Here is a 17500-nt window from a genome sequence, read left to right as displayed (position 1 = left end):
TCGTTGATAAAATAAAGTACCAGTCATGTACCAATCTAAACTGTTAGCCTTGTTTCGAGATCAAAAACTTTTTTATTATTATTGTTCTTTTTAACGCAGTTTTTGTTGGAACTTCTGGAGTCTTGCACGCCTAGCGAGCTTGCTACCTGCAGCCTACAGTAACATGCGATCTGTTCTTTACAACTATCTAATACTTTTCTTGATTACCCAAGGCGTGCCAAGGACGTGAATGGCAGCGAAAGTGGTGCCTTTAGATTAGTGGCGGTTTATGCTTCAACAGGGGCTGGAAGGCCAGATTTCTTCAGGCATCTAGAAACATTCTTGGGAACGTCTCGCACTTTAGTACTAGTGGGGGACTGGAATAGTATTTTGGACGCACGGAAGGACTGTGTGGGTTTAGTACATAGAAGGAGTGGGTGTAAAAACCTCGAAAATCTGTTCAAGACTTTCCAGCTTTGTGACAGTTACTGTAAACATCTGGCAAGAGACTGCCTAACAAATCTGGCATGAAAACATAGAATTCGTAGGGCAGACTTTACTAATAGCCTCCTCTAGTTTGCTAACTAGTTCTCTCTCTAATCTATTTCTTTGCTAAATCTTTACTAAACGCTATCAATTCTACTCTAATCGCTGTCTTCAGAGCGATCCACCACCGGTTGTTGACGACAGCCCCCGTCAACTGCCGCTTAACTAGTTCACTAATCCGGTCCCTGTAGTCTTTGAGAGCCGGTAAGGACACATTCAACTTTCAGTAACCGGATCCCTGTCTACGGGTCCAATCTAAATCGACTGAGCATATCACAAATTTGTGATGTGTAGCCGACCGATTTAAATCATGGACAACCTATGCTATCCCTATCCTCTGACCTAACCAATATATATATATATATATGTGTGTGTGTGTGTGTGTGTGTGTGTGTGAATGGAATGCCTGGTGTGTGTCTTGTTGTGGACACCCCCTCCTAAAAGAATGGGGAATAGGTATGGGTATATATATATATATATATATATATATACACCAGGTATTCCATTCATTTCCTACCTCAAAGAGGCGAACCCCGTTCTATGCTTGGGTGCAGGCATAGAACGCAACCCTCAATATCAGCAGAGGGGCCCGACAGCATCATGCTGGTTCCGTACCCTTTTGAGCAACATCAAATTCACTCATCCGTCCACAAACACTCTCTAAGCTTTCCTATCGTTTATAAACCCTCTTGCCTCTCTCACTCCAACACCACTAACCAACAAAGCTTTCCTCGCTCCATCCATCTGCACAAACCGAGATTTGCCTCTGGTTCTGCTGCCTTCCACTTCTGCCTTCATCACTCTCCTTACCATCCGCTCCTCATTCATCCTCTCCATGTGGCCAAACCACCTCAACATTCGTCCGTCTATCCATTTTGGTTGTTAGTTTTTCTCTCATTCCAGGGGTGGGGGCGCTACCGGTTCGAGATAAACTTTACGGGCACGTTTGTGCTGTCAGAACGCCGAAACCGTTCTGCGTGCACTCGTTCCGAGAATTGTTGGCTTGTGGAATTATGTCGAACAGCTGCCGTGACATGTGAGACGGATCTGTCTGTTAGTCGAGTCCATAATGATGATTGCCTCGCCGCCCTCCTTTAATTGGGCAGGCTAGGCAGTTTTCCTTTCTCTGGTGGCTGTGGCGAAAGAGGTTGTCTGGTGGACGAGGCTCTAAGGAATGAGGATTGAAACTTTCCTCTTTGGTAAAACCCTCATGGACTTTTTCAAGTTTCACTTGAAAAGGAAAGTGAAGGTGGAGAAAGAGGTGCTGTCCTCGAGGAAATTTATAAAAAGGTGGGTGAAAGTTGCGAACTTAGTATTCAGGGTGATCTTTGATGGTGGGGTTCCTCAATTATCCCTATAGGTTCTCCTGTATCAGGGGGATCCCATCACTCACTTTTGTCCCCTCTTCTTCTAGTGTCGTATACTATGTATACGTCCTTCTAATATATACCGTGTGTACTTTTTATTTTATCATTCCATTATATGTAAATCCCCACACATTATGTCTGCTTTTGTGTCTGTCCATGGTGGAAAATAAAAGAACTCATTGTTATTATTATTATTATTATTATTATTATTATTATTATTATTATTATTATTATTATTATTATTATTATTAGTAGTAGTAGTAGTAGTAGTAGTAGTAGCAGCAGCAGCAGCAGCAGCAGCAGCAGCAGTAGTAGTAGTAGTAGTAGTAGTAGTAGTAGTAGTAGTATTGCTTCTGTTGCTATTGCTGTTAGTACACTGTTTCCCGTGTGTTCACATTTTTTTTACCATTGTCGATATGTTGCAGAAAAACAACGAAAGGTGAATCTACTGATATGGATCTCGAATGTTCTTCCACAATTTCAAGTGACCAATTTCCACACGAGCTGGAACGATGGAATTGTCCTATGCGCTCTTCTAAACGCCGTCTGCCCGGGTTTATGTCCACACTTTACCTTCCTGCAGCCTCACAACCGTGTCAATAACTGTCGTCTGGGACTACAGTTGGCAAACGACCATTTAAATATACCTACGGTGAGTAATATGACTTGAGGACAATATCGCACAACTGGTTAGTAATTGAATGCACTCACTCATATATAATATAATATGATATGATATAATATATATGCTTGTATGCATGTATGTGTGTGTGTGTTCGTGTATGTGTGATGAAAAAACAGACTAACAGTAATGGGTGTAAGGAAAGTATTCACACGGAAAGTTGCATGTACAAATAAGTGATGTTATCAAATTTTTTACAGCTGTTTCGAATAATCGCTCACCGCTGCCATAAGCATGCATATTATGTTGATAAGGTCCAATAGTAGTATTTCAAGCGTATGGATTGATACGGAGTTTCAGAGACCCTTAAGGCACAATCATAGTATCCGCTGACAAATAGCACAGTACAGAATATTGTTTATACACACACACACACACACACACACACACACACGTTCAATAAGAAAAAATGTAAGAATGGTTGAAGAGAAGTTATGGTAAGAAGTATGAGGAGACAAAGGGAAAGAGGAGAGATGGAGAGTAAAGGATTGGGTCTCTATGGAGAATTAGTAATTTTAGCAATTTAAAATCGCCAGTTAACAGCTGCAAGAAATAAACTAGGCCATAGAGTAAATGTTAGAGAAAATTGTTATGGAAACTGAATCAAAGGAGGTCCGGTTTCTAACAAAGAAATAAATTAACAGTGAGACAGAAATGTATTAGGCCAGCCGATTTCAGAGACACATAATAGATGCTTAGCATTACCATAAATGATAGCCGACCAAAAATGGTAGGAAAGTGATAAAAAGATAAAGACAAAAATCGTAAGACTCTAATAGGACATAGTTATGAACATTTTAAAGTGTGCATTTCGCGTTGATCAGTAAAACTGGGGGAGGAGAGGAAATGATGGCGTACTGGTATGAGAGAAAGAAGAAAGAGACGCACTGGTGGGCATGCTAAAGACGTGAAAAACTTAAATGTAGTCAAATATAGCGGTAAGAGAAATATAAGAGTTATAAAGGCGGTATGATAGCGAAAGAGTCTTAGAACAAAATGGGAAGGCTTAATTAGTTCGGTCAGAACATAGTGATTTATGGTAATAAAAAAAGTTTTGCAATACTGGTGGCACCAAGAGGTGATTACGCTAGAAAAGCGATTAAAGAGACGGTCTTTATTCTCATACTAAGAGACTCACATCAGGATAAATTACATGGTGGTCGGTTTCTGTGTACGGTATTCCATCTTCAATTATGGACCAGGCAATGTCATAGATAATATCCTAATTTTGATGTGGTGGATGTGGATGTAGATCGACTTTTAGTGATATTCCTGAAGGAGCTCAGATGGGCAAGAAATCGGCGCTTAAAATTGATCGATACGCCAACATAAATTCTAACAGAAAAAGCCCGTGTGGCGGTAACAGTTAGGGTATTGTTATGTAATTATATAGAGATGGTTTTAATATACTAATAAATGTATGATTTTCACAAATCTCTTAAACGATTATTTCTTTGTATTTTTTAGTCGTTGATTGCACCGGAAGAAATCGCCATAGCAAACAATGACAGCACTGCAAACAAAATATTTCGATTAGCTTACATGATTAAACTTACAGCACAGCATCAAAAATGGATAAGTTTCAATGATGGCAACGACATTCCGGAAAATCCTACCGATCACTCTAGCAGCACTTTAGTTATCAGTGGTTCTGGTTATAAACATGCAACGGTCGGAAGAAAATCTCAGTTTACTATTTCAAGCCTGCAGAAATTTCCAACGTATTTGAAAATTAATATTCTTGGGCCGAGTGCCTCAGATAGTTTTCCTCAGAAATTGCTCAGTTCAACCATTACTAACTTGCAGACTGATCTGAATCGTCAACAAACTAAGACATTTAGTAATCCTATCCTTGATTATCACAGTGATGGAATATTTGAGATAGATAATAATGGCTTAGAAATAATTCCTTACGATTACAAACTGTCGATGAACGGTACCTCCTTGGTTAGTTATATACCTCGTAAAACGGGTGTCCACTATATAAGTGTTCAACGCCACGATACTGATATCGATGGTAGCCCATTTCGAGTGATAGTTAGCCATCCGATTTCATCTAATCCAAATTCAAAAACATTACTTCTGAAAAGTCTTTCTGTTGATACACCCGCTCTATGGGACAATAATAGGCAAGTGAAAGTGAAGAAATTACGAGTGATTCGCAGAACTGTATTACCGAATAAAATCGAAGAAAATAACGATATATGTGATATTTCGAAGAGCTCCACAGATGTTAACAATACTGACAAAGACGTATCCAGTGATTCATCACATCTCTTTGCAGATACCAATTCAGTGACATCACAAGGTGGTCTTGTATCAATATCAGTAGCTTCAAACCCTTCATCAGAAAGTATAGTAGTAGACGGTTCACCTGGCATAAATACATCAACTGACACAACATATACAAACAGTAGTTCCTCAAGTGATACACCGGTTGAGAACATTCAAGCTATTTATTTACTAAACCCTGGAGATTCACCAAACGAATTTTACACTCCTTCTGCGTCTCCAAGATATTTCAATAATGACAGGGAAACATATTCCTCTGAAAGTGATGACGATTCGACATACTATGAGTCAAAAGACTCGGATGAACCAGCACAAGGGTTGGTATTTCTTGAAAGAATGCAATCGTGTTTGAATGCAGAGAGAGTCGGCAAAATTAGTATAGGTTCTGCGAGCAGTGCTTTTAACAAAGTTATCACACAGAAAAGACGGTCATCACCTTATTCAGAAAAATCTTCTAAATTATCTCATGTAGATGGCAACCTCCGTACAACAGAAAATATTGAGGAACTCTGTTCTTCGGAAAACAATCACTGTAAAACAAATTTAGCAGACAGAGGCCGATACCGTAGATCCTTCAGCTGCAATTCAAGTTTACAACATGATTCACCGAAATCTTTAAAAAGACAAAGATCCATGGAAGTCTTTAATTGGTTAGACAATATAAATTCCCCAAGTTCTGACGAATCGCATCACAGCAGAAAATTTTTATTGCAACAGCCAATATCTCTACTTTGCAAAAATATTCAAATGAATGAAAAAATTACCAAAGACGATGGCTTTAATTCAAGTCTTGAATGCTCGTCTCGCAGTTTATACCATGATGAGAAAGAAACATTTGGTTTTGACTCCCCTCAGAATGACAGTAAGACTAGATCACTGAGGAAGAACAAAACATTTTCCGTTCACACACCTACATTTCCGAGGCTTCCTTTAGAAAACATGGAAGTTCATAGATGGAAAAATACCTCAACATGCTGTGAAAGTCCTAATTCATTGTCTCCACATGAAACATTTCATGAAGACTCTCGAAGCCCGCCATTTATATGGCAACAGCAGAGTCGATGTAAAAAATGTTTACATGCATTTAATGGCAATCAAACAGGTGTTGGATGTCCATTCTATCACCATGATGAAAGTAAATGTAATGGGGAAAATCCAAATAAATGTTCTCATAATACTTCTGGATGTCTTCCATCTTGTGGAATACATTCTAGGATTGCCTCTGCTCCACACTACTGCAGTCACATGTCAAATAAATCTAATTCGTCTTCTATCTCAACGGAGAGACAGGAGGATGAAGGTAAGATTTTTAAATCGGAGGTTAAAATTTTCCTCAAAACCCCGCGGAACAAGCACAATTCACGAGTATATTATGACGGCAAGTGTCAAAATAAAAACAGTTCCAAATGTGAAAATAGTCTGACGGTGAAGAAACGCAAGTTATTAGTATTACATAATTACAATGTCGATGGTAAAAACGAAGCTTTGAATAGTACAGTCGATAGCAGTGCTCTCGCATCTACAAATTCGAACAAAGAAGTCCCCACTATTATTCTCGAGAAAAATACAATCTCTAACGAAAAAGAAAATATGGGAAGAGCAGAAGATACGAGCCAATGCTATGTTCAGAACTGGTTAAGAGAATCGGCCAAAGTTCCCGTGCGTCAATTCACAATAGAAACCAATGACAGTGGTATTGCTATAAATTCTAGATCTCCTTCCCCACAAAGAACTCAAGAATTTAATGAAAGGAGTACTATGAAAAGAAAAAGCGTTTGTGATGTTACAACAACACCTTTTACAAAATATTCCGAATTTAAGAAGAAAGAATCTGACCATTTTAAACGCACGGAACACTTCGTAGAAAAATCGTCTGCTAAACATCTCTATGACTTAAGTAACTTAAATGAATATGAGAGCTTTCAACAGTTCAAACCTAACGAGATGGAAATGCATCGAGAAAATTTCAAAAACAATTCAGTGAAATATATGACACCAGAAATCTTCGGAGATTTGGAGGAATTTCTTTCTAGTGAACTGTATAATGGGGCTTTGTTGCAAGCAATTTTAAATCCTAATGAAATAGACAAAAACTCCCCTGTGAATAATGGCAATAGATATAACAGAGTGGATGACTCAGTTCGTCAGAAATATTTAACTGTTCCTTATGACTACCGGAAAAGGGATGATAGAAGTGACATTTATTCTGGTGATTTCTCCCCTGAAACGAGTGAACAGATACCTTTCGAAAAACTTAATTCTGGACACAGATGGTCTGAAATTTCAGAAAAATCAGGATTATATTGGGATAATACATTAGAAAGACGGAAGAGTGACATTCCACAAGTTGGACTATGTCAGAACTATTACAGTGACTATCCTACAAGTAATCAACCATCAGGTTTATATAGGGGATCTTTTGCACGTCAGTACCAATCTTACCCTCACGGGCTCAACGAACTACCACTAACTGATACCGAAGAAGAATTATATATCAACGAAAGGCTTGATAACCAGACATTTACGTCAGTGTCTAACCCATCAGAACAAAATATGTATTTCCAACACTTTGAGAGATCAGATGCTACGAATGTATCATCTTTGGCAGACATTGAGGAATTGGCTTCAATTGATGAACCAGCACTGGATGAGCTGCCTAAATGTCCCGGCTGTAACTGTTGTTCGAACCGAGTGAATAGCAGTCAAAAGTTTTATGATACAAACAAAATGAAAACTAGCGAAACACGCGTGTTACATAACGGCTTCGAGGTAGGAAACATTGAAACAGGAAATATTTATCCTACAAACAGAGGTGTTCAAGAACAAAACGGTTCATTTCTAGGAGATTATACACTGTCAGACACTTCCCTTCATCAATGGTATATCAATGAATCAGAATTAAGTCATTCAAGTGATTGGCCACCAAGCAGCATTTCTATGGCAACTCACGAATTACTTCCCCCAAGCATGGAATGTCTGTTTATGTCTCTTCATAAAGCAATAGCGGCGACTGAAGAAAGACCCGACAGCGTGTGCTATGCACTTGGACCAGGACTTGAAATTGGTTACGTGAAGACTCTCAATTTCTTTCAGGTAAGTTTCCAAGCATAAAATAAATATTTGATATAGAAAGTAGAGTATGAGAAGACTGGGGAAGGATAATTAAATGAGTAAAATAAGCATTTTAAAGTGGAAATAGATTGGTTTGCATTGAAGAAGAATGTACTCCTCTTTTGAGCTATATTTGATCTTTAGTTTCAAAACAAAACAACTTTACATTCCAGTTTAAGCGTACCAACTTTTGCTTATTCAATATAGTTAACGCCCAGTATTACGTTGCGTGTGAGATGAATTACTCGTGTGCCGGAACTAGGACGCACTTTCAGTATCTAGTAGGGATTTGATTTTGTTTAAGTCGCGCCTCTGAAAATGTTACTTTTCAGTTCCCAACATTCCCTAATATATAATTTCAATATCATGCATGAATAATGATGTTAGGAGATAGCAATCTTCTTGTAAAGCTAATTTTTGGGTTCGGATGGGGAACGAGGAACAAATCAAGCTATAGTTAGAATAAAACGTTACGTTTTCAGGCCTGTGTTCTACTCATAACTGGGTGAATTAGAGACAGGACATCATTGTGTAGCTAAATCAGATCTAACTGAATGTAGCGACAAAAAATGTTATACTTTATTCAAATTTAACTTATAATGTAGAGAAAAAGAAAGCTGGTTAATGATTAATAGTGAGAATGAAAGACAGGTAGATAACTCTGAAATTGAAATTAGTAAAAAAAAACAATTAAATGGGGGAATGCAATGGGATGTGACACTGACTTTTAGTAAGTATCGTGAATACTTTGGATATGTTTGTTTTATTAATCTTTCTTATTAAACTATCGTCTTTATGTATATTTGCCAGTCCGTATGATAACCGAATGCTATAGTTTGAGTTAATAGATTTTGACGAGTGTGACAATTTAAACAAGGGTGAGGGAGAGGATTAATCTAGTAACATATCTTAATTGAGCGATAATTTACTCGCCTGGCACATCAAAAGACAAGGCACATTAAAAGATAACGTAGAGTCTCAGAAGTTTCCATCATACAAGACTAGAAGCAAAATATCTCTTTAATCACTCGACTGACGTAAAGATATAAGACACAGTTTTGAGAATCTACGTGATCATTCGACCTGCGAGAAATACTTTTGAAATCGCCCCTAAAAATATCTTTAGTATAGGACACACCATAGATACTCTAGAAATAAATCTTATAGCTTGGCTGGAACGTCTTTGATCATACGGCCATTCTATAAGGCTTTAATTGCATTATATCAGTTAATTTGTAGTCAATGAGTCGGACCAGTGACTTGCTTTCGCTTCTATGTTAAACTAACTCACTTCACATCGGCCGTACTCTGAACATATCGATCGCTTCTTAATTTAAATACCTGTGTATGAAACCCTCACACTTCCGTATTTTCTCTCGGCCACATCATTACCATACTCCTTTTCGTCGTCGTCGTTGTTGCTGTTGTTGTTATTACTGTCATTATTATTATTATTATTATTATTATTATTGAGTGAGAGAGCAGTGCATGCCATCAAAGTGACACTGGGGTAAAATTTACGAAGCCCAGTATACCCATCATGACTACCTGTCTGATAAGGGTACACCAGGCACATGCATCACAACCATCTGTGTGCGACATGGTGATCTAATGTCAAGATAAACAGCATATGACCTTGCAGGTGGGGCCCAGTTAGAATTTTCTTCTGGTCGAGTAACCCATCCCGCTCAAAAGGTCCCTGAATAAGGGTTGTTTAAGGATGTTGAACGAAACACCCATGTTTCCAGAGGTGAATTATTCAAACTCCAAAGAATTCTTCTCAACACATGGCTATGATGCTCCCCCACTACTTCTACTCATGATCAGAGATGCACATATCATCAGTCACTAAGGGACATGCTCAACTGGTTAAGGCCAAACAACTGACAAGCAAATCTGTGGTATTGAGCAGAATATTTGCTGTAGCCCATCTTTTATACCAAGACAAAACAGTGTACATGATAACACTTCCAATCAGTTAAGATCAGAAGCCATGAGAGCCACTGCCTGGTACTGCATCAGGGCATTTATTATTATTATTATTATAATCATTATTATTATTATTTGATGAAAACTCACAGCTTGTTTTGCTGGGCATGATGGCATGTGCCAGCTGTCCATCGGGGTCGAGGAAATAAGTACCAGTGAAACATTGAGGTCGTTGTAATCGACTAGCCCCCTCCCCTAAAATTCCAGGCTTTGTGCCTATTGTAGAAAGGATTATTATTATTATTGAGTAGTTGTATTTTTATAGCGTGCTTTCACTTCACTACCGAGCGCAGCTCTGTGTGCCTTGGGTATGTGCTGTGATTTGTTGTGATGCTCTGATGGTTATTGTATGGAAAGTGTTCTGCGTAGGATATGTGCAGTGCCTAGTAGTGCAATTTTCTGTATGTTATGTGTTTGTAAGTCCTGGTGTTTTTGTTATGTATTTGTCTGAATATTTTTTTATCATGCCTAATGCGCCTACTATGATAGGAATTGTTTCTGTTTTTAGATTCCACATTCTGGTTACCTCTATTTCCAGGTCTTTGTATTTTGAAAGTTTCTCCATTTCTTTTAGAGAAACATTGTCATCTCCCGGTATTGATACATCAATTAGAAAGCATTTTTTTTCTTCATGATCTCTGACAACTATATCTGGTCTGTTGGCCTTAATTTCTCTATCTGTGTGTCTCGGCATATCCCAGAGTATGGTTGCTTTCTCGTTTTCTGTGACCTTTTCTGGTGTGTGCCTATACCATCTTTTTTCTGTTGTTATTCCATAATGTTGGCATAGCTTCCAGTGTATGTAGGTTCCAACTCTGTCATGTCTGTGAATATATTCCTTCTTAGCCAGGACTGGGCAGCCAGAGATAATAGGATTTATTGTTTCTTGTCCATCTCCACATATTCTGCAGTTACTTGTTATATTTATTTTCATTACATGTTTTTGGTAATTTCTGGTGGGGAGGCTTTGATCTTGTGCTGCAATTAAAAATCCCTCTGTCTCTGCTTTGAGTCCCGAGCTTCTCAACCATTGCTGGGATTTTTCTTTGTCTATTTCTTTTGCATTTAGTTTAGTCCAGTAAAGGAGGGGTTTTTCTTGCCATCGTTTTATCATGGTTCTTTGCTGTTCTAGTTTTAGTTTGGATTTCATTTGTTTTATAGCTTTTGTTGTTTCTTGTATCAGTTTTCCTTCCATCTGAAGTAGATATTTTTGCAGTCCTATGGTGGTTATTTTATAGTAGTTTTCCAGCTGTATAAGGCCTCTACCACCTTCTATACGCTGTATATATAGTCTTTCTATGTCAGATTTTGGGTGATGCATCCTAGATCCTGTCATTATTTTTCTTGTTTTCCTATCTATTTTGGTCAGTTCATTTAGTGTCCAGTCAAGGATATTGTAGCTATAACTTATAACTGGGACAGCTAAAGTGTTAATAGCATTGAGCTCTGTTTTTAGTATTGATCTAACTCGTCTATAATATTCTTTTTTTATTTTCTCTTTCATTTGTGTGTGTTGTGTCTTATCTAGTTCATGGATTCCTAAGTATTTGTAAGTTTGGCTTTGGTCTAATTCTTTTATTTCATTGGTTTTATCTAGTGTGATGTTGCTACTCTTAACTAGTTTTCCTCTTTTCATGGTTACTTTGGCGCATTTTTCTAATCCAAATTTCATATCTATTTCTTTGGTAAATCCATGAACTGTCTTTAATAGTGTTTCCAGCTGTTTGTCATTTGCAGCGTATAGTTTTAGGTCATCCATATATAAAAGTTCTATTTAGCATATCAGATAGAGGTGACAGTGCCAAGCAGAAAAGGAGTGGAGAGAGCGTGTCTCCCTGGAATATTCTTCTTCTAATGGGGATGGCTTTGGTTTTCATGAGTCCCTCTTTTGTTTGGAGCTGTAGCACTGTTTGCCATTTATTCATAGAGTGCCCTATGAATTTTATAATTGTTGGTGCTACTTTGTTAATGGTTAGTGTTTCGAGGATCCATGTGTGGGGGATGCTATCAAACGCCTTTTTGTAGTCGATCCAGGCCATACTGGGGCCTTTCTTCTTTCTGTGACTGTCTTCAGTTATGGCTTTATTAATCATTAGTTGATCTTTACAGCCATATGAGCCTTTGCGGCATCCTTTCTGCTCTTCTCGAAACAGGTTGTTTTCGTCCAGGTGCTTGTTCAACCTTTGCGATATCACTGCAGTAAATGCCTTGTACATTGTAGGGAGACAGGTTATTGGTCTGTAGTTTTCTGGTTTTGCTGTCTCATTTGATTTGGGAATTAAGATGGTTTCCCCTTCGTGAGTCATTCAGGCATTGTCTCTGGCTCTGCTAGTATGTTGTTAAAGTTTTCAGCCAGCTTTTTGTGCATTCCTGTTAGATATTTCAACCATTATTATTGTTGTTGTTGTTGTTGTTGTTGTTGTTATTACTGTCATTATTATTATTATTATTATTATTATTGAGTGAGAGAGCAGGGCATGCCATCAAAGTGACACTGGGGTAAAATATACGAAGCCCAGTATACCCATCATGACTACCCGTCTGATAAGGGTACACTAGGCACATGCATCACAACGATATGTGCGCGACATGGTTATCTCATATCAAAATAAACAGCACATGACCTTGCAGGTGGGGCCCAGTTAGAATTTTCTTCAGGTCGAGTAACCCATCCCACTCGAAAGGTCCCTGAATAAGGGTTGTTTAAGGATGTTGAACGAAACACCCATGTTTCCAGAGGTGAATTATTCAAACCCCCAAAAAATCCCTCTCAACACATCAACACTTCTGATACTATTCCCAAGGACCCAACAATAACTGGAACTATCTTCACCTTCTTTATTTTCCATAGCCAGTCTATTTTGTACTTAAGAGGGTTGTATTTATTTATCTTTTCGCCTTCCTTTTTTACTATTCGTGGGTCAAAGGGGCATGCAACGTCAACTATATAGCATGTGTGGTGCACATTGTCCACCATCACCAGGTCCGGTCTGTTATGTTCTAGCACCTGATCTGTTTGGATTGGGAAATCCCAGAGGATTTTGCTAGTTTCCGATTCCGCCACTTTCTACGGTTTTTTGCTCATACCACTTCGTGCCCCTCTCTCTAGTCCCCACTTTGCATACAGTTTCCAATGTAGCACTTTCGCTACCTTATCGTGTCGCCACAACTTGTAGTGGTTTTGAGCGAGTCTAGGCCATTTGTTCGTGATATTTTTTTCTTCAAATTTTCTTTCGTTTCTCGCCGAACGTTTTCCGTACACCTAGGGCAGAGAAGCTCATTGTATGCATTCCCAGATTACACACACAAATTCACAGGTAAAATATGTATTTAAAAATTAATAAATAAATTCATGAATGGATGTTGTTTTCACGGCGATAATGCTCTTCTCAGTACGTGAGCCATTCCAGTTAACACGATTTTTTGCACTTCCTGTAGGGATGGTAAGCCTGGTATCATTTTCAAATAGGTTTCACTTCCTTTTTTTATCATTCCTAGAGATCCTACAATCACTGGTATTGTAGTCGCCTTGAGATGCCACATTTTTTCAATTTCTATTAGCAATATTTACTAATATTGTCAAATTCTTTCGCCGCTATATTGTGATCGCAAGGAATACTCATGTCAATTAATAAACACACCTTTTTTGTCTGATCATTTATAATAATATCCGGTTTATTAGCTTTTATAGTTTTGTCGGTATGTACGGGGAAATTATTATTATTATTATTATTATTATTATTATTATTATTATTATTATTATTCAGTAGTCTTATTTTCATCACGTGCTTTCACTACACTACCGAGCTCTGTGTGCCTTGGGTATGTGCTGTGGTTTGTTGTGGTGCCCTTATTTTCGGTATATTGAAAGTATTTTACGTAGGATGTGTTTGGTGCCCAGTAGTACTATTTTCTGTATGTTATGTATACTTGTAAGTTTTGGTGTTTTTGTTATGTATTTGTCTGAATTTTTTCTCATCATACCTAATGCGCCTACTATAATAGGAATTGTTTCTGTTTTCACGCTCCACATTCGCGTTACCTCTATTTCTAAATCTTTGTATTTTGAAAGTTTCTTTGTTTCGTTTAGAGAAACATTGTCATCTGTTTGTATTGATACATCGATTAGAAAGCATTTTTTTCTTCATGATCTCTGATAACTATATCCGGCCTATTGGCCTTAATCTCTCTATCTTTGTGTATTGGCATATTTCAGAGTATGGTTGCTTTCTCATTTTCTGTGACCTTTTCTGGCGTGTGCCTATACCATCTTTTTTCTATTGTTATTCCATAGTGTTGGCGTAGCTTCCAGTGAATACAGGTTCCAACTGTCGTCCCTGTGGATATATTCCTTCTTAGCCAGGACTGGGCAACCGGAGACAATATGATTTATTGTTTCTTCTCCACCACCACATATTCTGCAGTGACTTGTATTTCTTTCTTTTGGGGGGGGGGGGGTACTGTGATTTCTGGTGGGAAGGTTTTGATCTTGTGCTGCAATTAATAATCCTTCAGTCTCTGCTTTGAGTCCTGAGCTTCTCAACCATTGTGGGGATTTTGCTTTGTCTATTTCTTTTCTGCTAATTATTATTATTATTATCATTATTATTATTATTTATTATTATTATTATTATTATTATTATTACTTGATGAAACTCTCAACTTATTTTGCTAAGTATGATGGAAGGTGTCAGCTGTCCACAGCCAGAAGACTAAGGTGACACTTGTTTACTGGTCATGCTTCAAGGACCCTGCGAAGAATTCTTGAAGTTACAAACAATGCTGATTTTTGTAGGTGTTCTATCTTTATATTTGTACCAGTCTTTTTGAACCATGTTGGTAGTTGAGTGCTGATACTTCCAAGTGCGCCAATTACTATCGGTATCACGTCTAATCTATTCATTGACCACAACCTTCGTATTTCCCACTTTAAATCATCGTAGTTGTTCAGTTGTCACCGGGAACGCTATGTCGATTATCATGCAATTTATTTCCTTTTTATTCACCACTGATCGTTTACTGATATGTTATATATTTCCAACACACTTATACACAAAAACATAATTGATGTACCCTCTGGGGCTTTACCTAATATTGGTTTCAAATTTTGGCACAAGGCCAGCAATTTTTGGAGAAGGTGTAAGTCGATTACATCTCTAATTGGTAATTATTTTATTGAACCCGGAAGAGCGACCGCGGAGGAATCTGAACTCAGAATATATAAAGGCGGGCGAAATGCCACTAAGCATTCTGTCTGGCGTGCTACCGAATTCGCCGGCTCGCTGCCTTTGAAGTTTTACGTAATATTAATATGCGTGTGTGATTGCATCTGTATATGTGTGATTGCATGTGTGTATGATGTATTTTTGTGTATATTTGACTGTAAAGATTCCATTTTCCTTCCATTGTTTTCTTCTGTTTTCAGGTTCGAACCGTAGAAGGTACTGGTCCGTTGACAGTAGGTATCCAAGGTCCTTGTCCGGCGAATTCTGTTGAAGAAATCTCTATAATTTACACAGACCACTGTACCTATGACGTCAGCTATTTCGTCACTAAAACTGGTTGTTACACACTGGACATTAAATGGGCAGGTCGTCATATCTTTCAAAGTCCTTTTTTCTGCCAAGTTTTGCCATTGAAGGAGTAAACGGAGTTAATGGTCTGACTTTGGGTTTTATTATTCAGATTTCTTATTGTCTTAAAAATGTTTTTGCACAAACTTTATCACGTTTTATTTATTAATTAATTAGTTAATTTAAAGAACACAAACAATAAGCATTGAGAAAATCACACGCTCTTACACATACACACACACACACACACACACACACACACACACACACGCATACACACAAACACATACGCATATACACAAGCACAAAACATTTACTATAGGAGAGAGACGAAAAGTGAGAATGAATGCTAAACACTGCATTTGCTGGAGAAAAATATTCCGAGAATTATTAAATCACAAATAAGGAATATGTGTACAGTTCTATATTTAAGAGATGAGAATTATGTACATTATTTACATTATTTACAATCAACGGATATTTGTCCTCATCTTGTTTGTTGTTAACACGACGTTTCGGCTGATATATCATCCAGCCTTCATCGAACCTGGGTTCTCAAAATTTCCCCAAGACACCTGATGAAGGCTGGAGGGTATATCAGCCGAAACATTGTGTTAACAACAAACAAGATGAGGATAAATATCCATCGAGTGTAAATAATGTAAATAATGAAGGAATATGTGTGTATGTGAGTGTGTGTGTATGTATGTATGTATGTATGTATGTATGTATGTACAAACGGATAGATGGATATATATTTTATTCTTTTTTTTACTTGTTTCAATCAGTGGACTGCGGCCATATTGGGCGCATCACCTTAAAGTGTTTAGTCAAACAAAATCGCCCCCAGTACTTATTTTTAAGATCTGGTGCTTATTCTTTCGGTCTATTTTGCCGAATTGCTAGTGCACGGAGAATTAACGAGCCAATACCGGTCGTCAAGCAGTGGTGGGGAACAAACATAAAGACAATGACACACACACGTGTGTGTGTGTAGATGAATTTTTTTTAGTTTCTTTCAACCATATCCACTCACAGGGTTTTGGTCAGCCTGGGACTATTGCAACAGACACTTCAGACTGAACCTGAAACCATGTGGTTGGGAAGCAAGCTTCTTATCACACAGCCAAAGATAGATAGATAGATAGATAGATAGATAGATAGATAGATAGATAGATAGATAGATAGATAGAGAGAGAGAGAGAGAGAGAGAGAGAGAGAGAAATAGATAGATAGATAGATAGATAGATAGATAGATAGATAGATAGATAGACAGACAGACAGTCAGTCAGTCAGACAGACAGTCAGTCAGTCAGACAGACGGACAGACAAAACATACATACATACATACATACATACATACATACATACATACATACATACTGCTTCAGCATTCTAGTAAGGGAGGCGACTCTTTAATAGTAATTCGTTGCTACATAAAGCTGCAGACTAGCTACACTATTAACTGCATCTGAAAATACGTTAAGGCCATCTGTTGAAAGCCTGCCGAGACCAATATCATTTTTTATTGTTGGTTGACGCAGTAGTAAAGCAACGGTTAAGTATTGCTGTCGATATAATCGACTGTACCTCACTCCTAACTTTGTGACATTAATGCCTTAGAAATCATTATTATTGTTTAATCAGACCAACCGCAGTGATTATGAATTTTAGAAAACCTCAAGGTAGGAACGATAGAGAGTCTTACAGTTTTGGGTCGGTCGATTTTACGATTAAAGCTCGCTTATCACTAATGACAAATATGTGTACCAATACGTGAGTGACTATATAATGTCTCTTGCATAAAATAATCTTTGTCTTAACCAAAAAAATGACATTACATACATACATACAACATACATACATACATACATACATACATACATACATACATACATACATACTGCTTCAGCATTCTAGTAAGGGAGGCGACTCTTTAATAGTAATTCGTTGCTACATAA

At 37.8% G+C, this 17500-nt stretch overlaps 1 protein-coding gene across 1 annotated transcript in view; it reads left to right on the top strand.

The window, feature by feature from the left end:
* LOC115216218 overlaps positions 1-15853 on the top strand; it is a 42654-nt gene extending 26801 nt beyond the window's left edge. Inside the window, exons 3-5 of the mRNA XM_036506661.1 lie at positions 2318-2544; positions 4042-7959; positions 15392-15853. Of these exons, the coding sequence (XP_036362554.1) occupies positions 2318-2544; positions 4042-7959; positions 15392-15613 (4367 nt within the window). The 3' untranslated portion in view covers positions 15614-15853. The remainder of the gene's footprint in view (positions 1-2317; positions 2545-4041; positions 7960-15391) is intronic.
* The last annotated feature ends 1647 nt before the right edge of the window (positions 15854-17500 follow it).

Source organism: Octopus sinensis, linkage group LG10 (genome assembly GCF_006345805.1).
Source record: "Octopus sinensis linkage group LG10, ASM634580v1, whole genome shotgun sequence".
Lineage (NCBI taxonomy): Eukaryota > Metazoa > Mollusca > Cephalopoda > Octopoda > Octopodidae > Octopus > Octopus sinensis.
This window is presented reverse-complemented; position numbering and strand designations above follow the sequence as displayed.